At 41.6% G+C, this 13,382-nt stretch overlaps 1 protein-coding gene across 2 annotated transcripts in view; it reads left to right on the top strand.

Moving 5' to 3' along the window:
* Positions 1–13,022, top strand: part of ace (angiotensin I converting enzyme (peptidyl-dipeptidase A) 1) — a 65,187-nt gene extending 52,165 nt beyond the window's left edge. For both annotated transcript variants that reach the window (XM_039739557.1, XM_039739558.1), the window contains 2 exons: positions 9,491–9,672; positions 12,652–13,022. In XM_039739557.1, the coding sequence (XP_039595491.1) occupies positions 9,491–9,672; positions 12,652–12,860 (391 nt within the window). In that variant the 3' untranslated portion in view covers positions 12,861–13,022. The remainder of the gene's footprint in view (positions 1–9,490; positions 9,673–12,651) is intronic.
* The last annotated feature ends 360 nt before the right edge of the window (positions 13,023–13,382 follow it).

Below are 13,382 nucleotides of genomic sequence, written 5' to 3'. Positions count from 1 at the left end.
GGGTTATCATTTTTATGCAGATGACACTCAACTCTATTTCAATGTCAAAAGTGCAACTTCATCAGAGTTTTCTCAGCTCACAACTTACCTCACTGAAATTAAAACCTGGATGGAGAAAAACTCTTTAAAATTAAATTGCAACAAAACTGAACTCCTGCAAATTGGCACTAAAGAGCTACTTAAGAAAATGAACTCTTTTTCAGTCACTCTTGACAGTGATCTCATCAGACCTTCTTCTGATACAAGGAATCTTGGTGTCATTTTTGATTCCTCCCTTTCTTATTCTGCCCACATAAACCACATTAAGAAACTTTCTTACTTTCACCTCCATAACGTATCCTGTGTTCGCTCCTTCCTCTCCTTTTCCAATGCTGAGAAACATGTCCATGCTTTTATCACATCCCGCATCGATTATTGTAACTCGCTGCTGGCAGGTGCCCCTTCTAATCTTATATCACAGCTCCAGTTGATTCAAAACTCTGCTGCAATAGTCCTTACTTGAACCAGCAACAGTGAGCACATCACACCCATCCTGCTTCACCTTCACTGGCTCCCTGTGTCTTAAAGGATTGAATATAAAATTCTATCAATAACCTACAAAGCTTTAAATGGCCTTGCACCAGACTACATCAGTGACCTTCTAAATCACTATGCTCCTGTTTAGATAGATGGATAGATAGATAGATACTGTACTTTATTAATCCCCAAGGGGAAATTCACATACTCCAAAAGCAGCATACTGATAAAAACAATATTAAACAGTAATAAAAATGCAGTGTAAGTTAAAAAATGCAAGGTGGAGAGGCAAGGCAGATATAACAGACAATAACTTTGTAAAATGTTAAAGTTTACCCCCACAAGTGGAATTGAAGAGTCGCATAGTGTGGGGTCTCCTCAGTCTGTCAGTGGAGCAGGACAGTGACACCAGTCTGTCGCTGAAGCTGCTCCTCTGTCTGGAGATGATCCTGTTCAGTGGATGCAGTGGATTCTCCATGATTGACAGGAGTCTGCTCAGCACCCATCGCTTTTCCACGGATGTCAAACTGTCCAGCTCCGTGCCTACAATAGAGCCTGCCTTTCTCACCAGTCTGTCCAAGCGTGAAGTGTCCCTCTTCTTTATGCTGCCTTCCCAGCACACCACCGCGTAGAAGAGGGCGCTCACCACAACTGTCTGATAGAACATCTGGAGCATCATATTGCAGATGTTGAAGGACACCAGCCTTCTAAGGAAGTATAGTCGGCTATGTCCTATCTTGCACACAGCATCAGTACTGGCAGTCCAGTCCAGTTTATCATCCAGCTGCACTCCCAGGTATTTATAGGACCCTCTGTACCCTCTGCACAGTCACCTCTGATAATCACGGGGTCCGTATGGGGCCTGAGCCTCCTAAAATCCACCAGCAGCTCCTTGGTTTTGCTGGTGTTCAGTTTTTGTAGGTGGTTTGAGTTGCACCATTTAACAAAGTCCTTGATTAGGTTCCTATATTCCTGCCCACTCCTGATGCAGCCCACGATAGCAGTGTCGTCAACAAACTTTTGCACGTGGCAGGACTCTGAGTCCGATGTATGTTGGCTGAACAGGACCACCTACTAGGTCCTCTGATTCTGGTAATCTTGTTGTGCCTCACACTAACCTGCACTCTATGGGTGACAGAGCCTTCAGCGCCAAAGCATCCAGACTTTGGAATTACATCCCAAAATTAATTAGATCAGCTGACTCCATTCATTCTTTTAAAAAACAACTTAAAACTCATCTACAGTATTTAGGAAGGCTTTTAACTTAACATTCTGCCCATTCTTTCAGTTTACCTCTCTGTCCAGGTGCTCAGGATAATTTGTGTGTCTGTTATATCACAAATTAGGTTATTTATTAAGTTTTTCTTTTAGTATTGAATTTAGTATTTTACTCTGGTTTATTGTCCTTTATTCTATTTAATGCTTTGTTATCTGTTTCATTGTTCTATTCAGGAAAACATTTGTATCCAATGTTACATATACCCTGCTGTCTTTTTTTTTTTCTAAGACTCTGTGAAGTGTATATACAGTGGTGTGAAAAACTATTTGCCCCCCTTCCTGATTTCTTATTCTTTTGCATGTTTGTCACACAAAATGTTTCTGATCATCAAACACATTTAACCATTAGTCAAATATAACACAAGTAAACACAAAATGCAGTTTTTAAATGATGGTTTTTATTATTTAGGGAAAAAAAAAATCCAAACCTACATGGCCCTGTGTGAAAAAGTAATTGCCCCTTGTTAAAAAATCACCTAACTGTGGTGTATCACACCTGAGTTCAATTTCCGTAGCCACCCCAGGCCTGATTACTGCCACACCTGTTTCAATCAAGAAATCACTTAAATAGGAGCTGCCTGACACAGAGAAGTAGACCAAAAGCACCTCAAAAGCTAGACATCATGCCAAGATCCAAAGAAATTCAGGAACAAATGAGAACAGAAGTGATTGAGATCTATCAGTCTGGTAAAGGTTATAAAGCCATTTCTAAAGCTTTGGGACTCCAGCGAAAACAGTGAGAGCCATTATCCACAAATGGAAAAAACATGGAACAGTGGTGAACCTTCCCAGGAGTGGCCGGCTGACCAAAATTACCCCAAGAGCACAGAGACGACTCATCCGAGAGGTCACAAAAGACCCCAGGACAACGTCTAAAGAACTGCAGGCCTCACTTGCCTCAATTAAGGTCAGTGTTCACGACTCCACCATAAGAAAGAGACTGGGCAAAAACGGCCTGCATGGCAGATTTCCAAGACGCAAACCACTGTTAAGCAAAAGAACATTAGGGCTCATCTCAATTTTGCTAAGAAACATCTCAATGATTGCCAAGACTTTTGGGAAAATACCTTGTGGACTGATGAGACAAAAGTTGAACTTTTTGGAAGGCAAATGTCCCGTTACATCTGGCGTAAAAGGAACACAGCATTTCAGAAAAAGAACATCATACCAACAGTGGTGGTAGTGTGATGGTCTGGGGTTGTTTTGCTACTTCAGGACCTGGAAGGCTTGCTGTGATAGATGGAACCATGAATTCTACTGTCTACCAAAAAATCCTGAAGGAGAATGTCCGGCCATCTGTTCGTCAACTCAAGCTGAAGCGATCTTGGGTGCTGCAACAGGACAATGACCCAAAACACACCAGCAAATGCACCTCTGAATGGCTGAAGAAAAACAAAATGAAGACTTTGGAGTGGCCTAGTCAAAGTCCTGACCTGAATCCAATTGAGATGCTATGGCATGACCTTAAAAAGGCGGTTCATGCTAGAAAACCCTCAAATAAAGCTGAATTACAACAATTCTGCAACGATGAGTGGTCCAAAATTCCTCCAAAGCACTGTAAAAGACTCATTGCAAGTTATCGCAAACGCTTGATTGCAGTTATTGCTGCTAAGGGTGGACCAACCAGTTATTAGGTTCAGGGGGCAATTACTTTTTCACACAGGGCCATGTAGATTTGGATTTTTTTTCTCCCTAAATAATAAAACCATCATTTAAAAACTGCATTTTGTGTTTACTTGTGTTATATTTGACTAATGGTTAAATGTGTTTGATGATCAGAAACATTTTGTGTGACAAACATGCAAAAGAATAAGAAATCAGGAAGGGGGCAAATAGTTTTTCACACCACTGTAAATAAAATGTACTATTATTATTAAAGGCTGCAATAACTTTAGCGTCAGACCCACTAATCATCCATCCATTTTCCATCCTGCTGAATCCGAACACAGGGTCACGGGGATCTGCTGGAGCCAATCCCAGCCAACACAGGGCACAAGGCAGGAACCAATCCAGGGCAGGGTGCCAAACCACCGCAGGGCACACACAAACACACACTAGGGTCAATTTAGAATCGCCAATCCACCTAACCTGCATGTCTTTGGACTGTGGGAGGAAACCGGAGCGCCCAGAGGAAACCCACACCGTGCCGCCCCCCACTAATCAGTAGATAATAAATTAAATTAAACAATCTGAACACCTGTAAAAGCATAATGTAAATCGGGCTGAAAACTGTTAAAAAGTGAAAACAAAATCCCCTTATAAGTGCTTAGTACATTAAAATAAAAAAAAAAATTACCAAACATTTCTCCATTGACTCCAAAACACTGAAACTGGGAAATAACAGCTCACTTAATCAGGCTAGGAGTCGAAATAAAAACAGGAGTTTGTTGGAACAAAAAAAACCTGCAGCCCCAGGGGGTCCCCAAGACTGAGTTTGGGTAGCACAGGTTTAAGCAAATCGTGCAAAAACACAAGTATTATCCGTGACATTTCATTCAGCGCATGTATATGACGCATATAGAAAACATAAAATATTCCCGAAGAAATGTTTATTTGGATGCTCCTGGACTGAGCCGTTACGATAACAAGGTTTAGTCAGTCTGCCTGTCATTATCCAACCCGCTATTATCCTAACACTGGGTCACGGGGGTCTGCTGGAGCCAATCCCAGGCAGCGCAGTGCGCAAGGCAGGAACAAACCCCGGGCGGGGCGCCAGGTTTAGTGACCATTCCAAATGGATTTGAAGGGACCGAATTGGGTTGTGCGTGTAATATTACTGTTATACTCTGGGGTGACGATTAATCGTCTTTACAATTGACATATTCAAAGGCAGAAGTGGCTGTCCTTCCGAATGCTAGTGAGACTATAAGTTAAAACGGGTTTGTTACAGGAAGAACTGATGTTTGAAAAAGCGCGTCTCAAAACATCGAACACCTGCTTAAATAGTTAAAATGTCATTCAGTGTGAACAGATTAATTAACATTAGGGACCTATAGGTAACTATGCTCCACCCCCACTAACTTTAAGGTTGGTATTTGTGGTTGGGGTAGGCCAGCCTAATAATTTAAAATCCAAAAATGAAGTAACCGGCTCCACCGATTTGCGTCACGATAATAGAAAAGTACTAATCCAATACAAGCATTAAATACTTTATATATATTTCTGAATAACACTCGAAAGTCACGAACACATTTATATATGTATTTATTTATTGACTTTTGTCGCACTCACCCACCATTACATGACACGACTCGACTGGACGCCCGTCACCAGAATTTGCGCGGGTGCGCGTAGCCCGGGCGCAGTGCATTATGGGGCGCCTTTCCCATTTGGCGGCTCTACCTCACCCTTCAACTAATGAATGAAGTTGTAAGTGACAAGTGTTGGTGCATTGCCTTTCAGTTGTACTTTTATTTAAGTAAATGGTTTCATTACACAATTGTCAACCATTTTGAGAAAAGGTGCACCGTAAAAATTGCTCCGAAAATTCCAGAGTGCTGGCGAGATGCCTGCGTTTGGGGCAAGTGACCTTATCGGCACGCTGTTAATTACAAAGCATCATATTGGTGACAGTATTAGGGCGAATGATGTCCGTCCTAAGTCTTAAAACATCGTACAGTATTTGCATGCAGGCAATTTGGGTTTTGCTTTTTGAGCTTTGATTTATTCAGGCATGTTTTAGGTAAAGAAAGGTGAGCACGGTGGCGCAGTTGCTAGCACTGTTGTGTCAGCTGGGTTCACTGTCAGTTGATCAGTAATTTTCTCATTTACTTTGGATTAACGTGGATTTGTCTCCTCTTCCTTTGGCTTCCGTTCCAAAGACATACAGGAGAGGCAGCCAGCTGACTCTGAACTGGTATGAATGAGTGTGCCCTGCCCAGCAATGGCCAGGAGTCCCTTCTACTGTTGATTCAGTTTGAGGCTTTTGTTAAATGGATGAATATTTTACATTAAAAAGATCAATCTGTCTGTCTATTGATCATGTTAGTCATTTTCTAACCCACTTAGACCTGAACATGGAGCCAATCCTAGCCAGCACAGGGTGCAAGGCAGGAACAAACCCTGGTCTAGGCACTAGTTCATCACAGGGCAAACACTCACATATCTCAGCCACACTCTAGGGCCAATTTAGTATCACCAATCCACCTAACCTGCATTTCTTTTGACTGTGGGAGGAAACCCACGCAGACACGGGGAAAACATGCAAACTCCACACAAGGGAGGACTCAGAATGTGAACCCTGATCTCCTTCCTGAGAGGCAGCAGTGCCACCATTGCACCACCGTGCCACCCTGCTGTGCTTTGTAAGAAAACCCTATTCCATGACACAAAAAGCTACTTAGAGTGGAGAAGTGGTTAGCACTGGTCCAAATGTTTTGTCTATGTTTGTACAGGTTTTTATCCTCCAGGTACTCTGGTTCACTTCCTACATCTAAAAAGACACATACAGTTATGGCCAAAGTTATATCCACCTAAGCTAAAAATTTTAAAACTCAACGTTTCATAGCAGTTGGCATGGTAGCACAATGGTAGCACTGCTGCCTTGCAGTAACAAGACCAGGGTTCATGTCCCAGGTCCTCCCTGTGAGGAGCTTGTATGTTCTCCCTGTGCTTAGTGCCCAGGTCTCCTTCCACAGTCCAAAGACATGCAACACTACATTGGCCCCAGTGTGTGGGTGTTTACCCTTCAATGGACTGGCATCCTACCCAGGGTTTGTTCCTCCATTGTACCCTATACTGGCTGGGACTGTCTACAGTCCCACCACGACCCTGGTCCAGACGAAACAGGTTAGAAAATGATATGTTTCAGAATGGGTGGCACAGTAGTGCAGTGGTGGTGCTGCTGCCTTGCAGTAAGAAGACCAGGGCTTGTGTCTTGGGTGCCCCCTGCATGGAGTCTGCATGTTCTCCCCGTGCCTGCGTGAGTTTCCTCCCACTGTCCAAAGGCATGCAGTTACGTGAAATGGCGATGCTAGATTGGCCCTGTTGTGTGGGTGTGTGTGTTCATCCTGCAATGGACTGGCATCTTGTCCATGTCTGTTCCTCCATTGTGCCCTATTCTGGCTGGGATTGTCTCCATCCCCACCGCAACCCTGGTATGGACTTAGCGGGTTAGAAAATGACATGACACGTTTCACAACAGGCAGCAGAGGGGTGCAAAGGTAGTGCTGCTGCTTTCCAGTAAGAAGACCAGGGCTTATGTCTCGTGTCCTCCCTACATGAAGCTTGCATGTTCTATCCATGTCCATGTGGGTTTTCTCTTACCCACTGTCCAAAAACATGCAGGTTAGGTGAACTGGCAATACTACATTGGCCTAGCATGTCTGACTGGCACCCTGTCTAGGGTGTATTCCTGTTTTGGGCCTTATGCTTGCTGGGATTGGTTCAACGAGGTGACCCTGGTCTGGATTAAGAGGGTTAGAAAATGACATGACATGTTTCATAACAGATTATTGTCAATGTGGAGTATGCACGTTCTCCTCTTGTACACTGTGTGCACAATTATTAGGCAAGTTGTATTTCTGAGGATTAATTTTAATATGGAACAAACACAGTGCTATCAGTCAATCCAAAATGTTAATAAACCTGAAACCTGAATGTTTCACAACGGAAATGTGAGTGTGAACATCATCAGGGAAATACATATGTGCGCACAATTATTAGGCAACTATTAGTGTGCAGATTTATTATGCAACTAAAGGAAAAATGAAAATTTTCCCATCTCACTTGTTTATTTTCATCTGTTATAGTGAGAATAATAAACAAACACCTCAAAATTTACAAAGAAACATCTCTGACATTTCAAAAAAAATCAATCAATCAATCAATGACCAATATAGCCACCCTTCTTTCCAATAACAGTCATAAGCCTTTCCATTCATGGAGTCTGTCAGTTTCTTGATCTGTTGACGATCAGCTTTTTGTGGAGCAGTGACTACAGCCTCCCAGACACTCTTCAGAGAGGTGTATTGTTTTTCTCCCCCGTAAATCTAGCGTTTAAGAAGTGCCCACAAGTTCTCGATAGGGTTTAGGTCAGATGAGGAAGGGGCCATGTCATTATTCCTTCATCTTTAAGGCCTTTACTGGCTGGCCACGCAGTGGAGAACTTCGATGCAAGTGATGGAGCATTGGCCTGCATAAAAATCATGGTCTTCTTCCTGTATCACTGTTTGAAGAAAGTGTCTTCGAAAAACTGGCAGTAGGTTTGGGAGTTGATTTTGAGTTCATCTTCAATGCAAAAGGTCCAACTAGCTCATCTTTAAAAATACCAGCTCATACCAGTACCCCACCTCCACGTTGGAGTGGAGCTCTGTGCCCATTACTGATCCACAGGTCCATCCATCTGGTCCATCAAGAGTCACTCTCATCTCATCGGTCCATAAAACCTTTGAAAAAATCTGTCTTCAGATATTTCTTGGCCCAGTTTTGACGTTTCAACTTATGTTTCTTGTTCAGTGGTGGTTGGGTTTCAGCCCTCCTTACCTTGGCCATGTCTTTGAGCACTGAACACCTTGTACTTCTGGGCACTCCAGGTAGGTTGCAGCTCTGGAATATGAAAGTACTGGAGGATAATGGGTTCCTGGTAGCTTCACGTTTGATTCTTCTCAAATCTTTGGCAGCTAATTTGCGTCTTTTGTTCTCAACACGTTTCTTGCGACCCTGTTGACTATTTGCAACAAAATGTTTGATGGTTCTGTGATCACACACCAATATCTTAGCAATTCCAAAAGTGCTGCATCCCTCTGAAAGACATTTTACAATTTTTGACTTTTCAGAGTCAGTTAAATCTCTTTTTTGGCCCATTTTGCCTGAGGAAAACTAGCTGCCTAATAATTCTGCACACCTTGATATAGGGTGTTGATCTCCTTAGGCCACACCCTCCCTCATTACACAAATACACATCACCTGACCCGCTTAAATCCAATAAGCATTCAAGTTAATACAGCTTGGAGTTGGAATATACGCATTAAAAATGATGATATGGTCAAAATACTCACTTGCCTAATAATTGTGCACACAGTGTATACATTTTTTTCCAAGTATTCCCGTTATCCTTCCACATCAACCAAGAACATTCGCATTATTCGATTACTCTAAATTGGTCCCCTGTAAACTATGTATGTTTGTGTAAAGCAGGCCCTGAATGCCATCCAGTATTGTCTCTGCCCTTGCACTTGACAATACTTGGCAGTCTTCCCCTGTGGCCCTGAACTGCAATAAGCAGGTTTGAGAACATTACGTGACTTGAACAAGATGAGCCTGAAGCATGTATTGAACGGGAAGCGTACGATCTGCAGTGAAGCGTTCTAACAGTTATACCACACTGCCTTTCTAGACTCTGTCATATTAAATATTAGACATTTTGAGTGACTGAGGTTTTCCTAATCCTTAAAGGCACACAGATTAGCATAAACTAATCCTGACGTTATCTTACAATACACTGCACTCTAGCTAGAGACATACATCAAGAAGACATGAAAGTCCAACAGAAGAATCACTGGGTGCCTTTCAAGTCCCCTTAGCTATATACACAGTAGTGGTTGCTAGTTTTTCCTGTCTAAAATGTGGCTGGAAAATTGCAACCGCTGAGGTGTGGATTCAGTCCCAGAAAATGGATGGAAATGTGAAAGGTGCAGGCAAGTCGTTAATGATTTACTGCCATATGTGTCTTTAATTTACAATGTTGTTATTGCAGGGATGTCATGAAGCTTGGTTTTAGCAAGCCTTGGCCTGAAGCAATGAAGATGATCACCGGTCAGCCCCACATGTCTGCTGCCTCTCTGCTTAAATATTTTGATCCCCTCATTAAATGGCTGGAGCAGAAGAATAACGAAAATAAGGAGATCATTGGCTGGCCAGAATTTGATTGGGTTCCAGGTAAGCCTCGCTGAGAGGGTAGTGTATAGTGAGAAGTGGGATAACTGTAGCCCCAGTGATGGGTTTGCATAGGCCTGTCTAAGTATTAATACATAAAATGGATAGGATTTGTCTACAAGTCTCTTTTAAATTTGGGTTTAAATTGTTGTTTGGAAGAGGTTGTGAGGATAAGGGAGGCAAAAGTCAAACACAAAGGAAAGCTGCAGGGAGAGTTACGCTACCAGCATGAGTGGTACACAAGACATTTGATGGGCAATATTTAGTAAAACACCAGTAAAACAGAGTATTACATCCTAGATAAAATCCTTTAAAGCTTTCCCAGCACGCTAGGGAACATGTGCTCCAATTTTTTATGTATGGCTGTTTGACCCTTCTTAAAAATACTGCATAGATAAGAGTGATGACAGGGAGCAAACGATAAGGTTGGCAACATCTTCCAGCCACTAGATGATCTTAGAAAGAAGCACATGGGACTACGCTGTGGTCATAACAAAGCTGTCAGTATGGAGTCTGCCTGGGAGACCTGGCGTTTTCAGAAGAACTAAAGTTTCAGGGGTGTAATGACATCAAGAACTACTACAGAGAGTTCTGATCTTGCATCCGTGGAGATGTGGAGCTGCCCTTGACTTGAGAAGTGATTTTAGGATGACGTTCAAAACCGTCACGCATGGAGAAGTCAGAGTTTGCAAAACAATTGGTGGGAGAGGGTCAGCTGGCGTGAGGATGAAAGTCCAGGGTCTGAGAAATGGGGTGCTTAGTTGTAGATCTCAGGTGGGTAAGAACCTGGCCAAAACAGGAAAGGACTTAAAACCTGGTTAGGACTGCTTCTAAAACCATCAGCTGTTTTATTTATTTCATTTTGCAATTTATTCTTTATCTGTGATGTTTTATGTCACCAAAAGGACCATTATTTATGAGTATTTAACCCCGAGAACAGTGGTTCCCAAACTCAGTCCTGGGGACCCACTGTGGCTGCAGGTTTTTGTTCCAACCAGATTCACAATCTGTGATAATAATCAATGACAACTGATCTCATTTAATTACCTGGGCTTTTTTACTCTTCTCTTATTCTGCATTCAGAAAAAACACAACAGTATGGCTTTCACATTTATAAGACATTTAGAAATCAGTCAGTCAGTCAGCCATTATCCAACCCGCTATATCCTAACACAGGGTCATGGGGATCTTCTGGAGCCAATCCCACCCAACACAGGGCGCAAGGCAGGAACAAATCCTGGGCAGGGTGCCAGCCCATCACAGGGCACACGCACACACACACACACACACACACACAACGACAACAACATTTATTTATATAGCACATTTTCATACAAACACACACACCAAGCACACACTAGGGACAATTTAGGATCACCAATGCACCTAACCTGCATGTCTTTGGACTCTGGGAGGAAATCGGAGCACCCGGAGGAAACCCACGCAGACACGGGGAGAACATGCAAAATCCACACAGGGACATTTACAAATATTTGTATTTTTTTCTAAGGCTATAAATGCTTAACTCTCCTTTGTTTTCCTACCATTTTCCCCTTTTCCTGTGTAGTTTACTCCCTTCATTTAACCCTAAATAGTGACACCAGCATAGCAGACACCCAGGATGATGAAAGCTGCAATGGCTTAAGTGTCAGACCTGCAAATTGGTAAATTATCAATTAAATAACCAGAACACATGGAAAAGCAGAATGAATATTAGGTTGAAAATACTGGTAACGACTTAAAAAACGACATATTCCCCATACAGCTGCTTATAACATTTTAATAAAAATCTGCCACACTTAGTTTGTAATTTCTACATTGACTCCAAAACACAGAAATTGGGAAATAATGAATCACTTAATTAGGCTAAGAAGTTGGTTGGAACAAAAACCTGTAGCCACAGTGGGTCTCCAGGACCAAGTTTGGGAACCATTGCCCTAGAACAGGGGTCATCAATCACGATCCTGGAGGGCCGCAGTGGCTGCAGGTTTTCCTTCCAACTAATTTCCTGATTGTCCTTGCCGACAATGTAACTTGGGATTTAACTGTTTGGCTCGTTAGTGCTTTCATTCATCCAAGTGAAATTTTAATTGCACTGTAGAGTTTCCTTCTCTGAGAACATTATCCATGTGTTTTGTGGACCAGAACAGATTTAAACTTAATGCTCCTTCCAATTCCCCTCTCATTTATTTCTAAACATTTTTTAAACACAGACACTTTTAATGGTGCATATGCAGAGGTTTAAAAGGAAGCACGTTAGCTGGAGTGCTGCTGGTTTATTGGTTATCTGCATTTCATTACCAGACCCCCATGACCCTGTAGTTAGGATATAGCGGGTTGGATAATGGATGGATGGATGCATTTCATTATGAAATAATACCTGGTTAAAAAACAGGCAACAATTAAAACTTAAATGCAGCTGCTAAAAACTAAAATAGGCAATTAAAGGTTCAGAATTGTAAAAGGCAAGATAACTAAAATTAAGCCCAATTACTTTGGTAGTAAATAAATCGGTTCTAATTAAGAAATTGTTTGAAGTGAAAACTTGCAGTCATTGCAGACTTCCAGGACTGTAGTTGAGGACCTCTGATCTACAATTTAACTAACATTTTTCTTTGATGAATGAAAGTGCTAAGAAATCATATAGTTAAATCCCAAGTTTCATTATCAGCAAGGAACGATTTCTAATTAGGAAACTGGCTGGAATGAAAACCTGTAGCCACTGCGGCCCTCCAGGACTGTGATTGTGGACCCCTGCCGTAGAAGTCTGTCTGAGTGTGGAGGGCTACCGCAACTGCAGTACACTGTAAAAATCTAATTTTTGCCATACTTTGCCATTAATTACTCTGCTGGGTTTTTTTCTGCATGGAAATCAGTTAATTTCTGCATTAAAACAATTTGTATGTTGGGGGGAAATCATGCAGATGTTCAAAATGATCAGAAAATATGTTCAGAGATTAATTATTTTGTATTATTTTAAAGCCACATCCACAAACAATCAAGAAAAAGAAGATTCCAAGAAAGTAGATTTCCTCGGTTTGTCCCTCGACAACAGCCAAGCCATAGCTGGCCAGTGGATCCTGTTCGTTATTGCCATGGTGTTGACCATTTCTATCGCTTTAGTAGGATACAAGTACTTCAGAATAAAAAAGAAATCAAAAATGTCAGGCTCCGAATTGGAACTCAAATGAAAGTCACTTCCTGTTCATATGGTATGCTCTTTTATTTTCCTTCATGTGTTCATGTGATCAGGTCAAAATTATTTGACTATGCAACCAAACCAACTGGATTTTCTAATTTATTTGTAGAATATTGGACATTGAAATAAATTGAAATAAATTATGAAGCCTGTAGTATTTTGTGTGGTTATTTGTGGTGTGTGCAATGTAGACAGAATGAGAAAGGAAGTTTTTTTAAATGCAGTGTTTTATAGGTGTTACTTGAACAAATAACAGCAATTACTTTTTGTTTCTATCTTTCTTACATAAACACATTGTAATCAGCAGTTTCATGTAAAAACAAATAAAAAAGTTAGGCCTGAAATTAGTTCATGGAAGAAAATACACACAAAATCCCACGGTATGTATGCCAATCCAAAATAAATGGTTTTAACTATATATGCTGTTTGCAAATATTACATACCAGTAACAGCATACTGCACGATAACTTGTAGTGAATACACTTGACTCTTTCTCTGTACGTCCATCAGTCGT

The sequence above is a fragment of the Polypterus senegalus genome, chromosome 17 (assembly GCF_016835505.1).
Source record: "Polypterus senegalus isolate Bchr_013 chromosome 17, ASM1683550v1, whole genome shotgun sequence".
Classification (NCBI taxonomy): Eukaryota; Metazoa; Chordata; class Cladistia; order Polypteriformes; family Polypteridae; genus Polypterus; species Polypterus senegalus.
The sequence above is the reverse complement of the archived record's forward strand: the minus strand, read 5'-3'. Positions and strand labels throughout refer to the sequence as shown.